Below are 27,079 nucleotides of genomic sequence, written 5' to 3'. Positions count from 1 at the left end.
AGAGACTCAGAGAGACTCAGAGAGACGGAGGGAAATTCATAGACACTCGGAGAGGCTGAGGGACACTCAGAGAGACTCAGGGAGACTCAGGGAGACTCAGAGAGACGGAGGGAAATTCATAGACACTCGGAGAGGCTGAGGGACACTCAGAGAAACTCAGGGAGACTCGGAGAGACTCAGAGAGACGGAGGGAAATTCATAGACACTCGGAGAGGCTGAGGGACACTCAGAGAGACTCAGGGAGACTCACTGGGAGCTATGGTGGTGGAACGGCGCTTCAGACTCGACGCGGACATAAGTTTCGCGAACTATGCTCGCAGCCAAGGTGAGGACTCGTGGGGACACGCACAGACACGATTTAGCAGCGAAACATGTTTCACATGCGGGTGCCACGCTGTCGAGATGTTAACTACATCGCCTGGTATGCAGGAGGTCGTGGGTTTGATCCCGACCCTGACGCCTGCTGCTGTGTATTTGCAGGTTGCGTGTCTCTCTCCCCGTGGTCGCGTGGATTTTTTTACCGGTGCTCCGGGTTTTTCCCTCCACATTTTGAATCAACGCCACCACGCGTTTAGAGTCTTTGGCTCCTGTTATAAATGTCCACGTGATGGGCCACTTTGTTGCGCTATCATTTGTGATGGCCAGGTCGCTTCTGAAACAGAGCTACACAGCTTCATGAGCCTTACCTGGTAAAATAACGAAAACTAGTTGAGACTTTATAGGTGGTACCGCCAGGTGAGTTACCACACAGGTGAGATATCCGCTCTGGGCTCGTGGACCATGAAGAGCGGGTTCTGAGATTCCCATGGCTGTGCTACAGAGACTCGCGGGACTCGGGAATCATTCAAATATACGGGCCACGCGCAGGTGAGGGGCACCTGTGTGAGTGAGTGAGTGAGGTGAGGGGCACCTGTGTGAGTGAGTGAGTGAGGTGAGGGGCACCTGTGTGAGTGAGTGAGTGAGGTGAGGGGCACCTGTGTGAGTGAGTGAGTGAGGTGAGGGGCACCTGTGTGAGTGAGTGAGTGAGGTGAGGGGCACCTGTGTGAGTGAGTGAGTGAGGTGAGGGGCACCTGTGTGAGTGAGTGAGTGAGGTGAGGGGCACTTGTGTGAGTGAGTGAGTGAGGGGCACCTGTGTGAGTGAGTGAGGTGAGGGGCACCTGTGTGTGTGAGTGAGGTGAGGGGCACCTGTGTGAGTGAGTGAGTGAGGGGCACCTGTGTGAGTGAGTGAGTGAGGGGCACCTGTGTGAGTGAGTGAGTGAGGGGCACCTGTGTGAGTGAGTGAGTGAGTGAGGGGCACCTGTGTGAGTGAGTGAGTGAGTGAGGGGCACCTGTGTGTGTGTGTGAGGTGAGGGGCACCTGTGTGAGTGAGTGAGTGAGTGAGGGGCACCTGTGTGAGTGAGTGAGGTGAGGGGCACCTGTGTGAGTGAGTGAGTGAGTGAGGGGCACCTGTGTGTGTGTGTGAGGTGAGGGGCACCTGTGTGAGTGAGTGAGGTGAGGGGCACCTGAGTGAGTGAGTGAGGGGCACCTGTGTATGTGAGTGAGTGAGGTGAGGGGCACCTGTGTGAGTGAGTGAGTGAGGAGAGGGGCACCTGTGTGAGTGAGGTGAGTGAGTGAGGGGCACCTGAGTGAGTGAGTGAGGTGAGGGGCACCTGTGTGAGTGAGGTGAGTGAGTGAGGGGCACCTGAGTGAGTGAGTGAGGTGAGGGGCACCTGTGTGAGTGAGTGAGGTGAGGGGCACCTGAGTGAGTGAGTGAGGGGCACCTGTGTGTGTGTGTGAGGTGAGGGGCACCTGTGTGAGTGAGTGAGGTGAGGGGCACCTGAGTGAGTGAGTGAGGGGCACCTGTGTATGTGAGTGAGTGAGGTGAGGGGCACCTGTGTGAGTGAGTGAGTGAGGAGAGGGGCACCTGTGTGAGTGAGTGAGTGAGGTGAGGGGCACCTGTGTGAGTGAGTGAGTGAGGTGAGGGGCACCTGTGTGAGTGAGTGAGTGAGGTGAGGGGCACCTGTGTGAGTGAGTGAGTGAGGTGAGGGGCACCTGTGTGAGTGAGTGAGTGAGGAGAGGGGCACCTGTGTGAGTGAGTGAGTGAGGTGAGGGGCACCTGTGTGAGTGAGTGAGTGAGGTGAGGGGCACCTGTGTGAGTGAGTGAGTGAGGTGAGGGGCACCTGTGTGAGTGAGTGAGTGAGGTGAGGGGCACCTGTGTGAGTGAGTGAGGTGAGGGGCACCTGAGTGAGTGAGTGAGGGGCACCTGTGTATGTGAGTGAGTGAGGTGAGGGGCACCTGTGTGAGTGAGTGAGTGAGTGAGGTGAGGGGCACCTGTGTGAGTGAGTGAGTGAGGTGAGGGGCACCTGTGTGAGTGAGTGAGTGAGTGAGGTGAGGGGCACCTGTGTGAGTGAGTGAGTGAGTTGAGGGGCACCTGTGTGAGTGAGTGAGTGAGTGAGGTGAGGGGCACCTGTGTGAGTGAGTGAGTGAGGAGAGGGGCACCTGTGTGAGTGAGTGAGTGAGGTGAGGGGCACCTGTGTGAGTGAGTGAGTGAGTGAGGAGAGGGGCACCTGTGTGAGTGAGTGAGTGAGGTGAGGGGCACCTGTGTGAGTGAGTGAGTGAGTGAGTGAGGTGAGGGGCACCTGTGTGAGTGAGTGAGTGAGGTGAGGGGCACCTGTGTGAGTGAGTGAGTGAGGAGAGGGGCACCTGTGTGAGTGAGTGAGTGAGGGGCACCTGTGTGAGTGAGTGAGTGAGGTGAGGGGCACCTGTGTGAGTGAGTGAGGTGAGGGGCACCTGTGTGAGTGAGTGAGGTGAGGGGCACCTGTGTGAGTGAGTGAGGTGAGGGGCACCTGTGTGAGTGAGTGAGTGAGGTGAGGGGCACCTGTGTGAGTGAGTGAGTGAGGTGAGGGGCACCTGTGTGAGTGAGTGAGTGAGGGGCACCTGTGTGAGTGAGTGAGGTGAGGGGCACCTGTGTGAGTGAGTGAGGTGAGGGGCACCTGTGTGAGTGAGTGAGTGAGGTGAGGGGCACCTGTGTGAGTGAGTGAGTGAGGAGAGGGGCACCTGTGTGAGTGAGTGAGTGAGGTGAGGGGCACCTGTGTGAGTGAGTGAGTGAGGTGAGGGGCACCTGTGTGAGTGAGTGAGTGAGGTGAGGGGCACCTGTGTGAGTGAGTGAGGTGAGGGGCACCTGTGTGAGTGAGTGAGTGAGTGAGTGAGGAGAGGGGCACCTGTGTGAGTGAGTGAGTGAGGTGAGGGGCACCTGTGTGAGTGAGTGAGTGAGGAGAGGGGCACCTGTGTGAGTGAGTGAGTGAGGTGAGGGGCACCTGTGTGAGTGAGTGAGTGAGGTGAGGGGCACCTGTGTGAGTGAGTGAGTGAGGAGAGGGGCACCTGTGTGAGTGAGTGAGGTGAGGGGCACCTGTGTGAGTGAGTGAGTGAGGAGAGGGGCACCTGTGTGAGTGAGTGAGTGAGGTGAGGGGCACCTGTGTGAGTGAGTGAGTGAGGAGAGGGGCACCTGTGTGAGTGAGTGAGTGAGGTGAGGGGCACCTGTGTGAGTGAGTGAGTGAGGTGAGGGGCACCTGTGTGAGTGAGTGAGTGAGGTGAGGGGCACCTGTGTGAGTGAGTGAGTGAGGAGAGGGGCACCTGTGTGAGTGAGTGAGTGAGGTGAGGGGCACCTGTGTGAGTGAGTGAGGTGAGGGGCACCTGTGTGAGTGAGTGAGTGAGGAGAGGGGCACCTGTGTGAGTGAGTGAGTGAGGTGAGGGGCACCTGTGTGAGTGAGTGAGTGAGGAGAGGGGCACCTGTGTGAGTGAGTGAGTGAGGTGAGGGGCACCTGTGTGAGTGAGTGAGTGAGGTGAGGGGCACCTGTGTGAGTGAGTGAGTGAGGTGAGGGGCACCTGTGTGAGTGAGTGAGGTGAGGGGCACCTGTGTGAGTGAGTGAGTGAGGAGAGGGGCACCTGTGTGAGTGAGTGAGTGAGGTGAGGGGCACCTGTGTGAGTGAGTGAGTGAGGTGAGGGGCACCTGTGTGAGTGAGTGAGTGAGGAGAGGGGCACCTGTGTGAGTGAGTGAGTGAGGTGAGGGGCACCTGTGTGAGTGAGTGAGTGAGGTGAGGGGCACCTGTGTGAGTGAGTGAGTGAGGTGAGGGGCACCTGTGTGAGTGAGTGAGTGAGGTGAGGGGCACCTGTGTGAGTGAGTGAGTGAGGAGAGGGGCACCTGAGTGAGTGAGTGAGGAGAGGGGCACCTGTGTGAGTGAGTGAGGTGAGGGGCACCTGTGTGAGTGAGTGAGGTGAGGGGCACCTGTGTGAGTGAGTGAGTGAGGTGCGGGGCACCTGTGTGAGTGAGTGAGTGAGGAGAGGGGCACCTGTGTGAGTGAGTGAGGTGAGGGGCACCTGTGTGAGTGAGTGAGTGAGGAGAGGGGCACCTGTGTGAGTGAGTGAGTGAGGTGAGGGGCACCTGTGTGAGTGAGTGAGTGAGGTGAGGGGCACCTGTGTGAGTGAGTGAGTGAGGAGAGGGGCACCTGTGTGAGTGAGTGAGTGAGGTGAGGGGCACCTGTGTGAGTGAGTGAGTGAGGTGAGGGGCACCTGTGTGAGTGAGTGAGTGAGGTGAGGGGCACCTGTGTGAGTGAGTGAGTGAGGTGAGGGGCACCTGTGTGAGTGAGTGAGTGAGGAGAGGGGCACCTGTGTGAGTGAGTGAGGTGAGGGGCACCTGTGTGAGTGAGTGAGGAGAGGGGCACCTGAGTGAGTGAGTGAGGTGAGGGGCACCTGTGTGAGTGAGTGAGGTGAGGGGCACCTGTGTGAGTGAGTGAGGTGAGGGGCACCTGTGTGAGTGAGTGAGTGAGGTGCGGGGCACCTGTGTGAGTGAGTGAGTGAGGAGAGGGGCACCTGTGTGAGTGAGTGAGGTGAGGGGCACCTGTGTGAGTGAGTGAGTGAGGTGCGGGGCACCTGTGTGAGTGAGTGAGTGAGGTGAGGGGCACCTGTGTGAGTGAGTGAGTGAGGAGAGGGGCACCTGTGTGAGTGAGTGAGTGAGGTGCGGGGCACCTGTGTGAGTGAGTGAGTGAGGAGAGGGGCACCTGTGTGAGTGAGTGAGTGAGGTGAGGGGCACCTGTGTGAGTGAGTGAGTGAGGTGAGGGGCACCTGTGTGAGTGAGTGAGTGAGGAGAGGGGCACCTGTGTGAGTGAGTGAATGAGTGAGTGAGGGGCACCTGTGTGAGTGAGTGAGTGAGGTGCGGGGCACCTGTGTGAGTGAGTGAGGAGAGGGGCACCTGTGTGAGTGAGTGAGTGAGTGAGTGAGGTGAGGGGCACCTGTGTGAGTGAGTGAGTGAGTGAGGTGAGGGGCACCTGTGTGAGTGAGTGTGTGAGTGAGGTGAGGGGCACCTGTGTGAGTGAGTGAGTGAGGTGCGGGGCACCTGTGTGAGTGAGTGAGGAGAGGGGCACCTGTGTGAGTGAGTGAGTGAGTGAGGGGCACCTGTGTGAGTGAGTGAGTGAGTGAGGGGCACCTGTGTGAGTGAGTGAGGAGAGGGGCACCTGTGTGAGTGAGTGAGTGAGGGGCACCTGTGTGAGTGAGTGAGTGAGGGGCACCTGTGTGAGTGAGTGAGGAGAGGGGCACCTGTGTGAGTGAGTGAGTGAGTGAGTGAGGTGAGGGGCACCTGTGTGAGTGAGTGAGGAGAGGGGCACCTGTGTGAGTGAGTGAGTGAGGGGCACCTGTGTGAGTGAGTGAGTGAGGGGCACCTGTGTGAGTGAGTGAGGTGAGGGGCACCTGTGTGAGTGAGTGAGTGAGTGAGTGAGGTGAGGGGCACCTGTGTGAGTGAGTGAGGAGAGGGGCACCTGTGTGAGTGAGTGAGTGAGTGAGTGAGGTGAGGGGCACCTGTGTGAGTGAGTGAGTGAGTGAGTGAGGTGAGGGGCACCTGTGTGAGTGAGTGAGTGAGTGAGGGGCACCTGTGTGAGTGAGTGAGTGAGGTGAGGGGCACCTGTGTGAGTGAGTGAGTGAGGAGAGGGGCACCTGTGTGAGTGAGTGAGTGAGGGGCACCTGTGTGAGTGAGTGAGTGAGGGGCACCTGTGTGAGTGAGTGAGTGAGGAGAGGGGCACCTGTGTGAGTGAGTGAGGTGAGGGGCACCTGTGTGAGTGAGTGAGTGAGGGGCACCTGTGTGAGTGAGTGAGTGAGTGAGTGAGGTGAGGGGCACCTGTGTGAGTGAGTGAGTGAGGTGAGGGGCACCTGTGTGAGTGAGTGAGTGAGGGGCACCTGTGTGAGTGAGTGAGTGAGTGAGGGGCACCTGTGTGAGTGAGTGAGTGAGGTGAGGGGCACCTGTGTGAGTGAGTGAGTGAGGTGAGGGGCACCTGTGTGAGTGAGTGAGTGAGGGGCACCTGTGTGAGTGAGTGAGTGAGTGAGGGGCACCTGTGTGAGTGAGTGAGTGAGGTGAGGGGCACCTGTGTGAGTGAGTGAGTGAGGTGAGGGGCACCTGTGTGAGTGAGTGAGTGAGGTGAGGGGCACCTGTGTGAGTGAGTGAGGAGAGGGGCACCTGTGTGAGTGAGTGAGTGAGTGAGTGAGGTGAGGGGCACCTGTGTGAGTGAGTGAGTGAGGTGAGGGGCACCTGAGTGAGTGAGTGAGGTGAGGGGCACTTGTGTGTGTGTGTGAGACACAGGTGATGAGTACCTGTGTGAGTGAGTGAGACACAGGTGGGGGGTAGGGAGGTGGGGGGTTGGGCGCGTGGGCAGGAGGAGTCACGTGACGCGCGGCGTCTGGTTGCCAGGGCCAACGGAAAAACAGCAAAGATCCCCCCGGGCTCAAGACTCCAAGAACCCCTCAAGTCTCCGTGAGATTCCCAGAGTCCCCCTAGAGACCCCATAGCCCCTTAAACATCCCAGACACCCCTGTAAGGTCCACAGACATCACAGAGACCCCTAGAGAGCCCCTCCAGCTCCTGGGCTATCCCTGTAGATCCCTAGAGATCCTCAGAGACTCCCGGAGACCCCCAACGTTCCAAGGCGGCCCTGATGATTTCCAGAGAACCGGGAGACGGCGGGATATCCCTACAGACCCCCAAGTGATCCCTCTAGCCTCCAGAGACCATGAATAGCCCCTCGTAGTACACGGGAGACCCCTTGACACTGTTGTAAGACCCCCCCCCCCGACCCAAAGAGACCTAGGGAATTACAGAGTACCCCCAGATTATTGTGCATACCCCCAGAAACCCACAGAGGCCCTAAAGAAGCCGACAGCCCCCTCGCTCCCCCCCCCCCGAAAGAAAAAACTAAACGAGACCCCCTAGGAGACCCCCTAGGAGACCCCGGGAGCTCACCGCTCGTGGGACGCAATGCCGGGGCCTGGGTGACCCGAGTCCCCCTGACGGCCCTGAGCGGACGGGGTCATGAACGTGCTGCAAGGTGAGGGGCTCACCTGGGGAGGGGCTCACCTGGTGAGGGGCTCACCTGGGGAGGAGCTCACCTGGTGAGGGGCTCACCTGGTGAGGGGCTCACCTGGTGAGGAGCTCACCTGGGGAGGAGCTCACCTGGTGAGGAGCTCACCTGGTGAGGGGTTCACCCGGTGAGGGGTTCACCTGGTGAGGAGCTCACCTGGTGAGGGGTTCACCTGGTGAGGAGCTCACCTGGTGAGGGGTTCACCCGTTGAGGGTGCTCACCTGGTGAGGAGCTCACCTGGTGAGGGCTTTACCTGGTGAGGGTGCTCACTTGGTGAGGGGTTCACTTGGTGAGGAGGTTCACCTGGTGAGGAGCTCACCTGGTGAGGGCTTTACCTGGTGAGGAGCTTCACCTGGTAAAGGGGTTCACCTGGTTAGGCGGTCACACCTACGGCCACAGCTGTTTGCATAACGCTGCTTCTGCAACTCGTGATAATTATTAATGATGATGATGACGACAGCGTTGCTGATGGAATTTCTGCTGCTGATGATGATGGTAGTGCTGATGTAGGTAATGTTTCTGCTGCTGCTGCTGATGATGATGATGATGTGTGAGTGAGTGAAACAGACACATACTCGTCACCTGTGTTTGCCTCACAGGCATGATGATGATGTTGTTGTTGAAGCTGCTGCTGCTAATGCAGCAGCTGATATTGCTGCTTCTGATAATGATGTTGATATTGCTGCTGATGATCCCCATGATGCAGATGATGTTTATTCTGCTGCTGCTGATGATGATTATGTTGCTGATGATGTTGCTGATGATGTTGCTGTCGCCTGATGAAGCTCGGTATAATTACTGGCGAAACGTCGTACTCAGATTGTTAATGTTGTGGCTTTGCTCTCCAACACACCGGTGTGCTGTACGAGTAACAAAGTGGCTATATTCTGTTTACGTGACAAACCTTATTAATTGGCTGTGTCGGGTGGTGGTGGGTTTAACGACACATTGCTATTATTGTTGATGATGTTGCTGATGATGTTCCTGATGATGATGATGTTGCTGATGATGATGCTGATGATGCTGATTATGATGATGCTGATGATGCTGATGATGATGCTGATGATGAGGATACTGATGATGTTTCTGATGATGATGTTGCTGATGCTGCTGCTGATGCTGCTGCTGCTAATGGTGTTGCTGATGATGCTGATTATGATGATGCTGATGATGATGCTGATGATGAGGATACTGATGATGTTGCTGATGATGATGTTGCTGATGCTGCTGATGATGATGCTGCTGATTATGATGCTGATGATACTAATGATGATGTTGCTGATGATGATCTTACTGATGATGATGTTGCTGATATTGATGTTGCTGATGATGATGGTGACATCACAGATTACCGGCTGCTGGGACGCAAGGGCGAGGGAACCTTCTCGGAGGTCCTCAAGTGCCAGAGTCTGCGCGACGGCGCCTACTACGCCTGCAAGCGACTCAAGCAGCGATACGACAGGCGAGGCTCTCTCACCTCCTCACGCACCCACTTAGCCACTCACTCACTCACCCACTCACTCACTCACTCACCCACTCACTCACTCACTCACCCACTCAGCCACTCACTCACCGACTCAGCCACTCACCCACTCAGCCACTCACTCACCCACTCAGCCACTCACCCACTCATTCACCCACTCAGCCACTCACCCACTCAGCCATTCACTCACCCACTCACTCTCTCACTCCCTCACTCACCCACTCAGCCACTCACTCACTCACTCACCCACTCAGCCACTCACTCACCCACTCACTCACTCAGCCACTCACTCACCCACTCAGCCACTCACCCACTCAGCCACTCAACCACTCACTCACCCACTCACTCACTCAGCCACTCACTCACCCACTCAGCCACTCCCTCACTCATTCACCCACTTATCCACTCACTCAATCAGCCATTCACTCACTTTTCCACTCAGTCATCCACTTACTAACTCACCCACTCACTCGCCCACTCAGCCACTTACTCACTCACCCACTCCCTCACTCATTCACCCACTTATCCACTCACTCAATCAGCCATTCACTCACTTTCCCACTCACTCAGTCAGCCAATTACTAACTCACTCGCTCACTCAATCAACCATTCACTAACTTACCCACTCACTCACTCACCCACTCACTCACCCACTCACCCACTCACTCACTCAATCAGCCACTCCCTCACTCACTCACTTACCCACTCACTCACCCACTCACTCAATCAGCCACTCCCTCACTCACTCACTCCCCAACTTGCCCACTCACTCACCCACCCACCCACTTGCTCACTCAATCAGCCACTCCCTCACTCATTCACCCACTCATTCACCCACTCAATCAGCCACGCACTCACATACTCACTCACTCCCCCACTTTCCCACTCACTCACCCACCCACTCAGCTACTCACTCAATCAGCCACTCCCTCACTAATTTACCCACTCACTCACCCACTCAATCAGACACTCCCTCGTCCATTCACTCACCCACTCACTTACCCACTCACTTACCCACTCAAGCAGCTACACACTCACCCATGCACTAATTCACTCACTAATGCACCTACTCACTCATTCACCTATTCACCCACTCACTCGCCTAATCGGCAAATTTGTCACCTGCTGACTCACCCACTCATTCACCCAATTACCCACTCACTACCTCACCCACCCAGTCGCTCACTCAATTACCTACTCACCCACTCATTCACCCAATTACCCACTCACTACCTTACCCACCCAGTCGCTCACTCAATCACCTACTCACCGACTCACTCACGCGTGCGCTCTCCTGCTCGACACCCCGCTCCCGGCTGTTTGTGTGCAGCCAGGAGAGTGTGAACGGCCTGCGCGAGGTGCAGGCCATGCGACGCCTCGGCTCCCACCCCAACATCGTGCAGCTGCACGAGGTTCTCTAGTGAGTGAGCCATCATCTCATCATCATCACTACATCATTATGTCAGCATCCTTCATCATCATCCATCATCATCATCCATCATCATCCATCATCATCACATCATCATCACCTTATCATGATCCTTCACCAGCCATCCTCACATCCTCCCATCATCCATCATCATCACCTTATGATCCTTCACCAGCCATCCTCAATCCTCCCATCGTCCATCATCCATCATCATCACCTTATCATGATCCTTCACCAGCCATCCTCACATCCTCCCTTCACTGCATCTCTAAACACATCGAGTGACTTGTAAAGATGCTTGCGTACGCGACACCTCTGTGACAAGTATGTATTTAAGCGTGCACGTGGTACCCGTGTGTGTCACCCGAGTGCCTGCACGCATCGCCTGTGTGTCACCTGTCACCTGTGTTACTCTTGTTACCTGTGTCACTGGTATGATGACTGTGTGTCACCTGCCTGTCGACTGTGCGACTCCGGTTACCTGCGTGTCACCCGTGCGTCTCCGCGTGTCACGTGTTCTCTGGCAGCGATAAGAAGTCGGGGACTCTGGCGCTGATCTGCGAACTCATGGACATGAACATGTACGAGCTGATCCGAGGTGAGCCACTCACTCACCCCTCACTCACTACGTAACACTCATCCACTCACTCACCACTAACACACCATGACCGCTCACTCGGGTTCAATATCAGTCGGGGGGGGGGTCTGTCTGGGTCAGGCGACCTGGAGGAAAATGTTTTTACCCTGCACACCACATCCAGTATGCCTCTCGCTATAGCTGTGGCTGGCAGTCACGTGTCTTCTACTACAATCAACCAACCAGTGGCTCGGAAAATATTCAATTATAAATTTTTTACTGGTAGGAACCTCCTGGTTACACCAGCCCACAGGGGATTATTGTGTCCGTCCGTCGTGCATCCAAAAATGGGAGGGGTGGGGCTGGGTGGAGAGGGGAGGGTGGGGAGAGGTTGGGTGGGGAGGGAAGGGTGGGGAGGGGCTGGGTGGGGCTGGGTGGGGGGTGGGAGGGGTGGGGCTGGGGCTGGGTGGGGAAGGGCTGGTCACCCCGTGGTGCCCTTATAAAACTCAACGTTTAACCTATTCAGGCCGGCTTGTGCCCGCCCTCACAGTCGGGCATATCTGCGGAATACACCACGCCGCCGTTGACCCTGGCCATTGACCGAGCAACCCAACGTTGCTACCAGCTCCCTCCGCAGGAATGTGTTTATCCCTGCTCCTAACCCTCTTCCCCCCACCCCCTCCCCCGTCCCCACTTGCACCCCTCACCTTCAGATCGGAGAAACTTCTTGCCAGAAGGGAGGATTCGCAGCTACATGCAGCAGCTGTGCCGTTCTCTTGACTACATGCACAGGTGAGCACAGGGAGCCACTCACAGGTGAGCAAGTGAGCACAGGTCGCCAGTATACAGGTGAGCACAGGTGAGTGAGCTTAGGTGAGCACAAGTGAGTACACACAAGTACGGGCACAGGTGAGCGTTTGTGAGTGCACAAAGGATAACACAAAATTGCACAGATGAACATAGGTGATCATGCACAGGTGAGCGGCATAGGTGATCATGCACAGGTGAGCGGCATAGGTAATGATTCGCAGGTGAGCGAGGACAGTTGAATGAACTGAAGTGAAAATGCTCCAGGTGAGCACAGGTGACTATAGGTGAGCACATACAGGTGAGCACAGCTGATCCCCCTACTCGACCAGGCACTCACATCATTCCCTCTCTTCTGCCCCCCGCCCCCTGCTCCCCCCCCCCCCATGCCCCTTGAAGGAACGGCATCTTCCACCGCGACGTGAAGCCAGAGAACATCCTCATCAAGGTGAGGCATGGACACTCGCGCACATTTAACGCCGTGGCCTCACGGCGGCTGTTGACGACGGCGGTCCGGGCCAAGCTGAGCGAGCTCCCTTAGGGGGGCGAGACAGGGGGTGGGGGCGAGACAGGGGGTGGGGGGGGGGGCGAGACAGGGGGTGGGGGGGGGCGAGACAGGGGGTGGGGGGGGGCGAGACAGGGGGTGGGGGGGCGTACGCGCGCTGGGACGGCTCGGGTACGGCCCCCCCCGGCTCGCTTCCTCGTTGGGGTCACGCTGGGGTCGTGTCCGACGTTGGGGTTATGTTGATTTTTGTGTTGTCGGGGTCACGTCGGGGTCGTGTCAGGGTCATGCTTGGGGTCATGCTTGGGGTCATGCTTGGGGTCATGTTCAATGTTGGGATTTTGTTGATATTTTTTTTGTTGAGCGTCGGGGTCGCGCCGGGGTCGAGTCGAGGTCGCGCCGGGTTCATGCTGGGGTCGCCACGTCATCGGGGTCACGCCGGGGTCGTGTCGGGCAGCAGAACGAGGTGCTGAAGCTGGCGGACTTCGGTTCGTGCAAGAGCGCGTTCGCGCGGCCGCCCTTCACGGAGTACATCTCGACGCGCTGGTACCGCGCGCCCGAGTGCCTCCTCACCGACGGACACTACGGCCTCGCCATGGACGTGTGGAGCGCCGGCTGCGTCTTCTACGAGATCACCAGGTGAGCCGCGTGGCACACACCTGTAGAGAGACGAAAATCTCCCGCCTGTAGACGTCAACAGACTGTTGGGGCGAGTGCGGTTAGCGTGCACCTGTGAAGGCTGGTACGGCACACGAGTTGGTGGGTGGTCAGCACCACGGCTGGCCGCCTTTGTCTCCCCAGTGGCAATGTTTACACATCAGGTACTCATTTGAGGCTGAGTCGACCTAGGGGACGCCCAGGACCAGTCCAGATAATCATCACTGATGTTGGTCGTGTGAGGAAATTTAACTCAGGTTCGTAGTGCAGCGCGCTAATGGTTGCACTACTGCTCACCAGGAACGCACACACTTGTACTCACACACCTGGACTGTGCCACACCTGTTAACACGTGTACCTGTATGCAAACACACCTGTACACACACTTGTATCCAAGTACACCTCTACATTTAAACACGTAGGCTTTCGCGACGAATATTATCCATAATAAAGGTTTTTTGAGGGTGAGATCTACATGCACACACTTGCATTCACACACACCTGTACTCACATACAAAGACACCCCGTATAGCCTTAACAGACTGTTGGGGCAAGTGCTGTTAGCGAGCACCTATAAAGGCTGATACAGCACACGAAGGGGTGGGTGGCCAGCACTACGCCCGGCCGTCTTTGTCTCCCCAGTAGCGATGTTTACTGCACACCGCACCAGGTACTCATTTGAGGCTGAGTCGAACTAGGGGAGGCCCAGGACCAGTTCAGATAATCGTCACTGGTGGTGGCCATGAGCGAGAATCGAACTCGGGTTGCCAGGTTCGTAGAGCAGCGTGCTAACCGTCACACCACCGCTCCCCACTCACACACACACTGTGCACGCACACCCCTTCACTCTACCATGTACTCCTCCTCAGTCTGCAGCCGCTCTTCCCGGGAGCGAACGAGGTGGATCAGATCTCAAAGATCCACGAGGTCCTGGGAACCCCTACCGCTGCCCTGCTCAACAAGATGAGGAGGTGAGAGCCTTATGCACAAGCCCCCCCCCCACCCGAGCCTCGCCCCCCCCCCCACCTCTCAAAGAGGTTGGGGGGGGGGGCAACTGAGCAATCGGGTTGCATGCAACTTGGTTGCACACAACAGAATTGCTTACGTGTTGACGATATCTCGAGCGTGTGCCACCTGCGCACGTCCGTGACGCGTTCCATCACGAAGTGCACGTGTGCGACCTGTGATTGGTTGGAAATAATAAAATAATAAAAATAAAACATAATAAAATAATTCTCACGACGTTTCGGCCACAACGCAAGCAGCCGTCCTCAGGTGAAGACCAGGTCTGTCGGGAAGACAGCGTCATTTTTCATTCAGACGCTGTCTCCCCGACAGACCTGGTCTTCACCTGAGGACAGCTGCTTGCGTTGTGGCCGAAACGTCGTGAGAATTATTTTATGATGTTTTATTATTATTATTTTATTATTTCCATTCTACGTGACTTCACCGGAAGAACCAAGATGAATCCCTGCAGTCACGAAAGCTTTAAATCGAAACTGTGATTGGTTGTTACGATCCGAGACGTGGGGGGGGGTAGAGGCTATGCGGTAAAGGGGCGTGGCTAGACTGCGTAGCCACGCCCCGACACCACGCCCCTCGTCACGCAACTACTCGCCGAGATGTGGACAAAGCAGTTGCAGACAGCGTCAAGTTACCGCGATGATTTGAGGGCGAGTTTTGGTTACGCAGCAGATCGCAGAGATGTGGACCCGGCCTCAAGGCCCAACCCCTCAGCAACAACAACAACATTAAATTTCGATTTAAAGCTTTCGTGACTGCAGCATTATTTCTGATAGTGGCTTTCAGCGGTGGCACGACCTAACAAAGCACTAAACGACCCAGTCATAATCCGGAGTCACGATAACACAGAACAATTGAGAGATTAGCAGCGGCTAAATAAATCGCAGCTCATTGCTGCCAAGTGTAATGTTATTCGGGGCCTCACCGAACAGGTTGTAATGGAAACGCGGACTTTGAGCAGCGGCGCGGCTATGCAGGGTGCAGGCGGTGCAACCAAAGTGACTGTTCCATCCGCACTGTGTTCAACCACAACGCTGCAGATCACTCATCCACCCACTCACCCGTTCACTCACTTACAACCCCACTCACCACACTGCAAGTCACGGCACTTCTCGCTCTACCTCCTCCCTCGCACCGTTCCACTTTGTAAATCCCCTCCTGCCATCATCATCATCGTCGTCGTCGTCTGTTCTCCCCAAGCTCTTACAACAATATCCTGGCTCAAACTTCGATTCAAAGCTTTCGTGACTGCAGGGATTCATCTTCTTGGTTCTTTCGGTAAAGTCACGTAGAAGGGAAATAATACAATAATAAAAATAAAACATAATAAAATAATTCTCACGACGTTTCGGCCACAACGCAAGCAGCCGTCCTCAGGTGAAGACCAGGTTTGTCGGGAAGATAGCGTCTGAATGAATTTGCTGCTTGCGTTGTGGCCGAAACGTCGTGAGAATTATTTTATTATGTTTTATTTTTTTTATTTTATTATTTCTCTTCTACGTGACTTTACCGAAAGAACCAAGAAGATCCTGGGTCAAATCAAGAAACGTGTTCCACACCCGTATCTATTACAACTTTGATAATAGTGCTGTTTGCTGCTGGCTGCTTGGCTTTGTGAGCATTTGGACTTTGCACTCCTCACCTATGCTAACCAATAAACTACACTGGGACCCCCACGGTCGCTGGGCTTGGAAGAGGGTGGTGGTGGGGTGGCATAGGATGGGGGTGGGGGGAGGAGATGGGGGGGGGGGCACTTGCCCCAAAAGTATGTGAAGGTTATATGGGGGAATCTTTGTCTGCCTTGTCTATCATAGTCGTTGTGTGTGTCCTCTATGAAAATAGTTGCATGTCTATCTGTGTATATTGGATAACAAAAGCTGTACTGTATATGTACACAATTTTATTTTTTTATTTTATTAACATTCCACTTGTTTATCCAAGAAAGCCTTACTGGGGTCTTACCTCTATTTCAGGAGGGTTCTGAAAAGTGTTGGCAGGTGGAGGGGGTGAGGGGGTGGAGGGGGGTTGAGGGGGTGGGGGGGTGGAGGGGGTGGGGGGCGATGTTTGAAGCTGCGTGTGATCCCAATAATGTTCAGGTGACGTCTCTAGCATTGGGATGTTTCGGCCAATAGCAGCGCTATTTAATTCCTGACACCAGGGCCCATATCGGCCACGCTGAGTCGGGGAATCTTAGCGAGGTCGCAGGAGAGACGTTCCCAGGCCCACGGGGTTAACAAGGAGGAGGCTCCATCGCCTTGAGTGCTCGCGTTATCTTGTATTAGTTTAGCGGGCTGAGAACGGTACGCTAGATTTATAACTCTGTCAGCTGGCTCAATTAGCGCCGTGTCTTGTTTACAGAGTAAACGGCGATCAGTTATCTCTGAACTGAATGTGTTGCTGCAGGGTTAGAGGTCGAGTAAGGTGATTTATGTCACGTTTATCTGACAATCCTGTCGGGTCGTGGCGGGCTGATGCCAAGGATTTCGGCATCAAAACTACCACGTGGCCTCACCCAAAAAAACACAAATATGGATTCATAGAATTATCTACGATTTGTAGTTGGTTGTTTTTTGTGTGCTGCTTTGTTGTACGACTTGTATGTTGTGTTGTATTGCATTATATTGCTAAGTTTACTATGTTTGTTTTCTCTTTCATTTGTACCTGATGATGATCGCTTGTGTTGCAATCGAAACGTCGCATGCTATTGTTTAATCTATTTTTCTTTCTACGTCACTTTACCGAAAGAACCAAAGAGTTTACGATTTTTATTTTGTCATTTTGGTGACCCGGTTCGGTCTGCCCACGCGTCGACTCCGCGGGTCTCTTGAGTTCTCAACCGGGTGAAACTAAATAAACGTGAATGTTGAAACTTGACCTGGGGATGCGAGGAGACAGGAGCTCAGTCCCGGGCGAGAGAGAGAGAGAGATCCGCGTGGCCCACAAGACGAGAGCTTGATGACAGACGGCTCAAAAGCAGAAGCCACAGGGCGACACGATCCCTGTCACGTGGACCGCTCCTGAGACGCGGCGCTGCGTCCTGGTGTTGTTGTGTTTTATCGACTTGTTTTGCTTTTCCCACTTTACTCTCTGCTGTGTTTCCTGAAACGCATTCGTTTTCGACGCATTTCTCAATCGTGTTACCTGTGCGTGCGTCTACGTGGGGTCTGTCGCGTGGAGACGGGGGCGTAGCGGTGAGCGCTACGAACCCGGCCACCAGAGTTCAATTCCTGCTCACGGCCAACACCGGTGGCGATTATCTGAACCGGTCCTGGGCCTCCCCTAGGTCGACTCAGCCTCAAATGAGTACTTGGTGCGATGCGTAAACATCGCCACTAGGGAGACAAAGGCGGTCGGGCGTGGTGCTGGCTACCCACCCCCTGGTGTGCTTTGCCGGCCTTCATAGGTGCTCGCTAACAGCACTTGCCCCAACAGTCTGTTAAGGCTACACGGGGGGTCTTTGTCTCTGGTCTGTCCCATCATCTCTTGCCAGCGAGCCTTCGACACTTTACGTGGCCTCAAAGTGCACCTAGCCTGGCGCAATCGCCGTGGTAACATCACCGCCGCTGAGTGGCGAACGGCAATCGTCGTTGTAGTCCATAACAATAGCTGTGTCTGTGTGCACTCCGTAACAATAGTGCAGCGTGTGTGTGTGTCGGCCTTCATAGGTGGTTGCTAACGGCACTTGCCCCAAAAGTATGTGAAGGTTATATGGGGGAATCTTTGTCTGCCTTGTCTATCATAGTCGTTGTGTGTGTACTCTATGAAAATAGTTGTATGTCTATCTGTGGATATTGGATAACAAAAGCTGTTCTGTATTTGTACACAATTTTATTTTTTTATTTTATTAACATTCCGCTTGTTTACCCAAGAAAGCCTTACTGGGGTCTCACCTCTATTTCAAGAGGGTTCTGAAAAGTGTTGGCAGGTGGAGGGGGTGGAGGGTGGGGGGGTGGAGGGGGAGGAGGGGGTGGATGGGGTGGGGGGTGGGGGGGTGGATGGGGTGGGGGGATGGAGGGGGTGGAGGGGGAGGAGGGGGTAGATGGAGTGGGGGGTGGAGGGGGTGGGGGAGTGGATGGGGTGGGGGGGGATGGGGTGGGGGATGGAGGGGGTGGGGGGGAATGGATGGGGTGGGGGGGATGGGGTGGGGGGGCGATGTTTTAAGCTGCGCGTGATCCCAATAATGTCCAGGTGACGTTTCTAGCATTGGGATGTTTCGGCCAATATCAGCGCTACGGTTTGTCTTCTCACCTATGGTAGGAAACTGGAGAACCCGGAGGAAGCCCATGCAGAACAAGGGGAATGTGGGGGGGGGGGGCAGAACATACAAACTCCACACAGGCAGGCGTCCTAGTTAGGCACCGAACCCAGGCTCCTCCAGCTGAGAGGCACGAGTGTTCCCGCTGCGCTGCCGCCCAGCTCTTCAACTCCTCATAATCAACGTTTTTGGGTTTAGATCGCGTTATTTATAAATGTGTCGTAACCCTCCACCACCCGACACGGCCAATCAGTAAAAGAGTGTCACGTTGACAAAAGACAAATTAGTTCACTGCTTTAGCCCACCGGTGTGTTGAAGCGCGAAACCACAACATTTACAATTTTTGAGTACGACGTTTCGCTGGTAATTGCATCCAGCATCATCGGGCAATTCGCCAGAATGGTGAGGCTCTGCTGTGTCTCCCGTTCTTATATAGAGCAGCAGCAGGGTGACGTCATCATTAACTCCGTGTCGACGACTTGGTTCACATTCTCGTTGTTGTGCATCTCGTTATCTTTCCTCGTCGCCGTGCACGTCGGGATTTACGTTCTGCTCGTAAAGTTCCGATCGCCCCGGCAGAGAAATTGAGCGCGGCCAAGATAAAAAAAACAACCCCGGTAATGCTAGAGCGATAATAATGATGTTGTTGTTGTTGTAACGTCTGGCGCTGTGGTTCTTGGAGCACGCAGGGCGATCAGCAGCAAGGCGCTGCTGCGTTTGACAGACGCAGCGTGTTGTAGCGTCAGAGTAGAGGTGGGAGGGGGGGATTTCGCAGTGTGTAATCCTAATTGAGTCATTGGCTGATAATGTTTCAAGTCTAAATGAAGTCACTGGATCGTTAACATCCACTGCGAAGCAAATTGCGTAAAAGTATCGAGTAAATTACACCTGCAGTGATAACCTGGGTGGCCTGCCAGATTTGAACCGCGAACCTCTGCAACAAGTGGCCGAATGTACAACATTTGGGCCATTTCAACATCCCACAGAGACGCGAAACACCGATCCCATGCAGGCTTCGGGCTCGGCCGCATGTCAGCCCATGGGTTTGCTCAGCTGCCTAGACGTTGACCAGGAGCAGCATTGTGTCGGGCAATGGTTAGCCAACTGCACTAAGAACCCGGTGACACGAGTTCGATTCCTGCTCATGACCACTGTTCCTGGGCCTCCTTTAGGTCGGCTTAGTCTTAGTGAGTATCAGGTGCAGTGTGTAAAATAACAACACTTGGGAGACAAATGCGAGTCGGGGGTTGTTCAGGCCACACCACTCCTTGCGTGCCATGCCGGCCCTCAGCAGCATTGGTTCAGGAGAGGCAAAACTCCGGAGCGGTTTCAACCCACAGTGTCTCATCAGCAGAATTGGCCTCGCTTGAATCAATGCTAGCGAACTGCCAGAGACCGTGCGTAACCGATTGGGTTGCGTAAGAAGAACACTTTATATATGTATTTACCTGGAGAGACAGATAAGTGAAGGAGACACAATCCATGTTTTTAATTTGGTGTCTTTCCCTAGCACGGTTGGCTACATATGGTGCGAAAGAAGTTCAACATACACTCAAAAAATGTTTTGTTAGCTCAAAAACATATCATCATTATTACCCCCCTGTGTCATTCTGGTCCGTGACGCCCCCTCCCCTCAACCCTCTTGCAGTAAGAGCCGTGGCCTGGGCCTGGAGTTCCCCTCCCAGAAGGGGCTGGGGCTGAGCCGGCTCGTGCCGCACGCCTCGGCCGAGGCCACGCAGCTCATGGCCGCCATGCTGACCTACGACCCCGAGGAGCGGCTCTCGGCCAAGGCGGCGCTCCGGCACGCGTTCTTCACCGGCGTGCGCTCGGCCAGCCAGCCGGCGCAGATAGGGCACGGCTCGCATCCATCGCTAACATCAAACTAACAGCGCACATCACCCACACACACACATAGCGGCGAGTGAGCAAGCCGGCGCAGATAGGGCACGGCTCGCATCCATCGCTAACATCAAACTAACAGCGCACATCACACACACACACACAGCGGCGAGCGAGCCAGCCGGCGCAGATAGGGCACGGCTCGCATCCATCGCCAGCACCATCGCCAACATCAAACTAGCAGCGCACATCACCCCCCACCACACACACACAGCGGTGAGTGAGCCAGCCGGCGCAGATAGGGCACGGCTCGCATCCATCGCCAGCACCATCGCCAACATCGCTAACATCATACTGGCAACATACATCACTCGCACACACACACAGCTGTGATCAAGCGAGTAGTCAGCGCAGATAGGGCACAGTTCACCCAACCGCCAGCACCATCGCCAACATTATACTAACAACAAACATCATTCACACACACAGCAGTGAGCGAGCCGCAGCTAGGGCACGGCTTAACATCATCAGAAAACATCACTAAGATCCCATAACATCATCATACCATACTCTTTGGTTTTATCGGTAAAGTCACGTAGGTAAAAATATATATTTGCTTTCATTTTTCATTTATTTTATAATTTTCTACCTACGTGACTTTACCGAAAAAAACAAAGAGTATGGATCCTTGCAGTCACGAAAACTTCAAATCGAGAATCAGCATACCATTACATAACATCATACCAACATCACCCATACATAGACACCATCACCACTCACTCACACGTGGCACACGGGTTATATGATCCAGCGAATGCAGCATCGCCTGCCAGAGGAGCTCACTGATTGGACGGTGTCCAGATCTGTCAAGGACCCGTAACGTTCTCACACAATCCAGTCTGGTTCAACCCAAAATGGAACAAAGGCAGACCAGCCAGAATGTTTCCAGCCAACGCAGCTGTTCCTGATCAGGGGACCCGTAGCTTTGTGTGTACTGACAGGTCAGGCAGCTTGCACACAGTGTTCTCTTGCACAAAAGACAAAGAAAAAGATCCCCCATATAGCCTTTACAGACTGTCGGGGCATGTGCTGTTAGCAAGCACCTCTGAAGGCTGGCACTGCGCACGAGGGGATGGGTGGCCAGCAAAACGCCCGACCGCTATTGTTTTCCTAGTGACAATGATTTTACACACCATACCAGGTACTCATTTGAAGCTGAGTCGACTTAGGGGAGGCCCATGACCGGTTCAGATAATCTTCACTGGTGCTGGCCATGAGCAGAAATCGAACTCGGGTCGCTGGGTTCGTAGTGAAGTGCACTAACCGTTGCACTACGGCTCCTTTCACAGAGGTACACACACGTAATGTATATACATACACAAACGCATGCATACTCATACCAACAACAACAAAATCCACCTATTGCCATGAAAACTGTTGGGGAAAGTGCTATTAGTGAGCAATAATACACACTTATTCACACTCACACACGTACATGCTCACACACTTACACACACATCAGCTACCTTCTGGAGGCAGAGCACCCTCCCTACCTCCCCCATCTCCCTCCCCGTGCCTCTCCTTGTGGGAGCCGCCCACGCTGAGAGCTCTTGGGCAGTGGAGCTGCAGCGTCCTCCTGGCAACGCTGGGGACGACAGCCCCCCCCTCGTCTACCCAACTCCTCCATCCACCCCAGCTCCCGAACCCTCGCCCCCCACCACAACTGCCCTGACCTCCCCCCCCCCTCCTCCTCCTCCATGACAGCGATCCACGTAACCAAGGAGCCCTCCTCCCCTTGTCCCCTCTTACAGGGATCCGGAGCGCCATCCCATGGGGGTCTACGGCCCCCTGTCCCCACTGGGGCTCAAGGAGGACCCCCCGACGAAGGCTGCGTCGCTCCCCTGGATCAGCGCCGCCAAACCCATACCCCGCCGGGTGCGTGTGCGCACGGGACAGCATCTAAATCACGGGTTATTTAAACGTCTAGTTGCATAACGTTTCTAATTTATATTGATCTTACACAATCCAACGTAATTGGTAAATGCATCTCAATCACGAGATAGGGGCTAAATTGAATTGCTTTGGCCATTTGTAATCGTTCAAGTATCTTGCCAACGTCTTATTTAAATCGGAACGCTGCGTATTTGTCTGGGAGAGACTCCTGTTCAGGAGGGCCCTGCCCTCCCCCGCGCCTACCATGAGCACGGTTGGCTACGTACGGCGCGAAAGAAGCTCGGCACATACACACGTACATGCTGCTACGTCTGGATGTTTGCAATGAGTGGTTTTACACGTGAGGAAAAAAAACTGGCGGGCCCGGAGAAAACTCCCACCGTGCAAACGAGGGGTCACCAGCACTCACAGGTCCGCACAAACGGTGTCCACGAACCCCGCTTGCTGTACTGCCACCTCCTCGTCTGAGGTGGCGACAAGCAACACGAGGAGAGGAAGGGGAGAGTGCACTGGCTAACCACATGCCCTACCCACTTCGTCATCCACTTACTTTCCATCTCACTCACTTACGCACGATCCCATCCACTCACTCACCCATCCACTCGCCCACCTAACCACTTTTGTCACTCACTCGCCCACTTATTCACCCACTCACCTCTTCACTCGTCCAATAACCCATCCACCCACCTACTCAGTCACACTCCTTTGCGGTGTGTGTCGCCCATCTATGTGGAAGTCACTGCCGGTCCCTGTTTGGGATTTGTCACCAACTCGGAGCCAGCTCTGCAGTCGGCTCGAGTGAGCTGTAAACACAGCACCTTCGCGAAAGCCCGAGTGCTCGAATAGCAAACGTACAATTACCGATTGTAAGACTTGTTCTTGAACTCACCGGGGTGAGCCGAAACAGTAATAATTAATAGGAGCGTTTTCAAACGCTTGTAGACGTGACGATTTAATTTGTTTGGCTATGTCGCGTGGTGGAGGGTCTCACGACACAGATTTATTCGGATCATTCCGTTGCCTGACCCAAAAATCTATTTTGAATCAAAATAGCGGCTTAGAAAACCTGCGCGTTCGTTTCGCACAAACACCACCACCGCCGCCACCACCATTCTGCATCTCTCCGTCTCACCCACAACCCCCCCCCACCCCCCCAAAATTCTCCAGCAGAAGCGATTCCAGGCGCAGGGGGGGCTGGCCGTGCCGGTGTCGCACCCCCGCGGGGGGGGCGGCCCCCCCGAAAGCAGCTTCTCGTCGGCCTCCGCCTTCCACGGGCTGCCCCTGTCGCGCCTGCGCGTCGGGGGGGTCGCCCCCCCGCTGCGGCTGCCCCCGCTGCCCCCGCTGCACGCCTCGGGGTCAGGGATCCACCTCTCCACGCTGCAGGCGCAGGCGCGCAAGGTGAGCGAGCGCGCAAGGTGAGCGAGCGCGCAAGGTGAGCGAGCGCGCAAGGTGAGCGAGCGCGCAAGGTGAGCGAGCGCGCAAGGTGAGCGAGCGCGCAAGGTGAGCGAGCGCGCAAGGTGAGCGAGCGCGCAAGGTGAGCGAGCGCGCAAGGTGAGCGAGCGCGCAAGGTGAGCGAGCGCGCAAGGTGAGCGAGCGCGCAAGGTGAGCGAGCGCGCAAGGTGAGCGAGCGCGCAGCGAGACCCCGGGGAGACCGGTGGCGAGACATTGACTCCACCGCGAGAGGGATGCAGGCGCTCTGCGAGAGAGAGAGAGAGAGTTCGCGTGTTCTCGGTCCCCGTGGATTTTTCTCCGGGTCCTCACTCCACATTTAGACCCAACTTGCCTTTAACGAATGTGGTGGCTGCTCGAAATGTTCACTTTGTTGAAGTATCATTTGTCGGCCAGGTCACTTCTTAAAACGAGTTCTATAACTCAGTGGGACTTAGCTGGTAAAATAAATAGTTTATCATCAGCATCAGCAGCAGCAGCCATGAGCTATCCACTGCTGGATGAAGGCCTCTCCAAGCCACCGCCAATGCATCGAACCGATTGGGGCTCGCACGGGAGCTGACGTTTGTCGCTCCATCTCCGCATTTGACGTCCTCCAGGGCACGTTTCTTGCTTTGGCCGCCACTGTTGTTAGTTTGGGCTATCATCCCTTCTGGCCATGTGAGCGCCGATTGCTGCTGTGTGCAATGAGTAATTCTTCATCTTGATCGCGGTCAGCTCACGATAACCGTCCTAAGTACTAACATTCTGCTTCATTGTCCAGTTGGTGCCCCTCTAGACAATATCTCCATGTGTCTCGAAAACTTCTTGTGGGTGACTTTTGTTTGGCTCGAACTGGATTCATCTTGAGCCTCACTTTGTAGCGTTCTTATAGACGTTCTTCTATCGTTCTCTAACTTTTATCTCCATTCTTGACGTGTTTCGGGGAATTAGATGCCAGTTGTTGACGACACAACAGCGGGGGGATGGGTACAACACCATTATTTAGATGTATTATTATATCCGAACTGACACGTGTATAATTACATTTCATGGAAAGAGCACCTTCACTTAAGGCGCTTCGTGACATCGCTTACAGAACGGAGACACGATGCTGTAGTCGACGGGGGCGTACTGCAGGGGTTGAGGAATAAGTGACAGCAGCAATAGAGGGAGTACTTAGGGATCACGAAAGGGCTATCGGGGAGGGACGGGAATGAGTGGAGGGTGAAGGAAGAGAATGGCCAATAGATAGGAGGTTGAGGATTTAAGAGAGGAACGGAAGGGAGTTGAGAAGGGCGGGCGAATTTCCTGATTTTTAAATCCTTTATATTAAGTTCGCTTGCTTGCGCGCTTACGACCGTGCAAATCTTTCGGTCGTTTTTTAACCCACTTCCCGTGATCCAATCGAGCTGACATTTTGCACACAGACTCGTTGTGCGTGACAATTTATTTTCGTAAAAAAAAAATTCCTAAATTGTACACTTTTTAGGATTTTTTTTTATATTTAATTACCAATTGCTTAATGGTGGCAGGCAATCATCTGACCCATAGGTGGCAGCCATCTCAAGCCAGAGGACGAGAGGACTCTAGCCGCCCGTTTCAAAGACCAATGTGGGCTGGGTTGTGGCCCATTGAACACGCATATAAAGGATTTATAGTGAAAAACTTTGTTTTTACGGGTTAATTCTTTTGAGTCGCGTACAGCGAGAGGCGTGATGGTGCTCGACCACCAGGGGGCGCGGTTATCACACGCGAGCGAGATGGCTACGATTGCAATCGACGTTCTATGCCCACCACCAATGAATGTATGGGACAGCACGTGACAAGCTGCCCAATTACCCTTGATGCAATCTCGTACGGTACTTGAAAATCATCCGCAATGCGCCCAACCTCGGAAGACAGACGGGGGTTGAGCCTGCAATTCGTGTTCAGAAGGGTGACTCGCCATGCATACCTGGTTGTCATAGGCGGCAGTGCTTGACAGTCTAGTAGGGGGGTGATTGGGTGAGCGAGTGAGCACCAACTACAAATCGAACCAGGTCTCGGTACAAATCAGTTCCTGGCAGCTGAACACGAATCAGATGCCAATTCCCGGACTGTCCGAGTCAAACCTGGACAGGTGGTAACCCGAGCTGGGAGGCCCTCGCGTCTATGATCTCCGTATTTGCCCATGAGCCCCGTGTCTCCCAATGATTCCCGTGACTTAGCATGGTCTTCGTGTCTTAAAATGGTCCCCGTATCTCCCCATGATGCCCGTGTCTCCATGGTCCCCGTGTCTATGATCCCTGTCTCACCCTGGTCCCTGTTTCCCCAGGCCGAGCACGCAGAGCGCCTGGGAATCCACTACCCTCTGCCCTCCATGGCACGTCGCGGGGGGAAGTACCACTGATCGCTTCTGCTAACCCTCGGATCCCCCTCCCGGGGGTGATGAGGGAACCCGGGTGCCCCCCAGGATCCCACGTCTCACGACCACAGCCGCTGAGCCTCACGTCGCCATGAGAGGGCGCCATCAGCGCGGCCGAGCGACGAAGCTCCCAGGCGGTTTGCCAACTCAGGAGTGGGAACCGAAGGAGCGCGAGCGATGGACGAGCGGCTGCGCCCAGTGAGGGGCTGTGGACTCTGCCGGTTGGAGGGTGAGCCAGCTGCTGTAGCCCCCCACCCCCACGGTTCAGCAGGGTGCGCCAGCGGTGGTAGGGTCAGGTGGAGCCACCCAAGTGGTCTTACTCACCTGATCATCAGTCACTGAACCGCTCTCATCACTTGGGTGGTTTTCCGTTGTGGTTTGGGGGAGGCGACATTGGTGAGTTTTCTCCCAAACCTTACGAAACTTTCTCCAGCACCGCAGCAATTGGGACTCCATTGCAAGGGAGACCTGGTCCACAGGGTGCTGCAGACCACGGGAGGCGCTGGGGCAGCACAACTCCTCACAGCTACACCACAGAGCTGAGCTGTAATCTGATTATTTAATAGATTACTTTATCAAGTTTATTGGCTCGATTACTCAGCTAATCGGATTACATGTACATGAAAATAGGAGAAAAAAGCCTCACCTCTGTCCTCATGTGTGCCACTGGACAGATGGTGACGAGCGGGGTTTTTGTTAAGTAATTGACACCATTAGCCGTGTCACGCTGGACGTGGCTTATCGGGGGTTTCCTGCCTTCGTCGGGCAGAAAGTACACGAGGGTGGCCCCGTCACTTTTTAAAATCGACAACTAAAAACAGTAGTCTATTACAATTTTAATCAAATAATAATCCCAGCTAAAAACTCTTCACGGATGAAACTCATCCTCAGATAAATTCCTCCGAGTGAAGGGGCCCCGCGGAGATTGTGAAGATTTCATCCCAAGCCGGTCACGGCCGCGGCGTGAACGACACCGCTGGGAGCTGCGATCATCGATGCCGATTCCGAGTCTTTCGGGGGGCACCTGGGCAGTGGAAGGGGGTGAATGAGGTTGGGCGCGGGGCCCATAATGGATTCGGTAGGGCGTGGCGGGTGGGGTTAGGGCTTGTACAGAGCTGTGCCGTGTTTTATTCTTGGTTGTAAATTCTCTTGCTGCAGAAATAAAATGCGATGAGGCGCGAGAGAGGAGTTAATCTCAACCGAGTGGCGCAGAGACGCAAGCCAGCAGGGGGAGGGGGACCTGGGGCCACCGCCTTGCTGTGGTCCCGAGCTCAGGGGATTCCAGGATTGAGATTGAGGAAGCACGCATCCAGACACACACAACCCCCCATTACCCAAAC

General features: G+C 54.8%; 1 protein-coding gene across 1 annotated transcript; it reads left to right on the top strand.

Moving 5' to 3' along the window:
• MOK (MOK protein kinase) lies at window positions 1-26,360 on the top strand. Its single transcript, XM_078602412.1, has 12 exons — window positions 1-325; window positions 8,727-8,841; window positions 10,193-10,282; window positions 10,819-10,889; window positions 11,582-11,660; window positions 12,075-12,123; window positions 12,635-12,816; window positions 13,704-13,805; window positions 19,761-19,964; window positions 21,763-21,886; window positions 23,075-23,302; window positions 25,650-26,360. Exons 1-12 carry the CDS (start codon window positions 259-261, stop codon window positions 25,722-25,724), a joined length of 1,386 nt encoding a protein of 461 aa, XP_078458538.1. The 5' UTR covers window positions 1-258; the 3' UTR covers window positions 25,725-26,360.
• Window positions 26,361-27,079: the final 719 nt, after the last annotated feature.

The sequence above is a fragment of the Lampetra planeri genome, chromosome 18 (genome assembly GCF_965212315.1).
Source record: "Lampetra planeri chromosome 18, kcLamPlan1.2.h2, whole genome shotgun sequence".
Classification (NCBI taxonomy): Eukaryota; Metazoa; Chordata; class Hyperoartia; order Petromyzontiformes; family Petromyzontidae; genus Lampetra; species Lampetra planeri.
This window is presented reverse-complemented; position numbering and strand designations above follow the sequence as displayed.

Coding starts and splice junctions, on each gene's coding strand:
- MOK (XM_078602412.1), top strand. CDS start 259: ATGGTGGTGGAACGGCGCTTCAGACTCGACGCGGACATAAGTTTCGCG. Junction 10,283..10,818: donor CAGCTGCACGAGGTTCTCTA/GTGAGTGAGCCA, acceptor GTTCTCTGGCAG/CGATAAGAAGTCGGGGACTC. Junction 19,965..21,762: donor AGCCAGCCGGCGCAGATAGG/GCACGGCTCGCA, acceptor CCCCTCTTACAG/GGATCCGGAGCGCCATCCCA.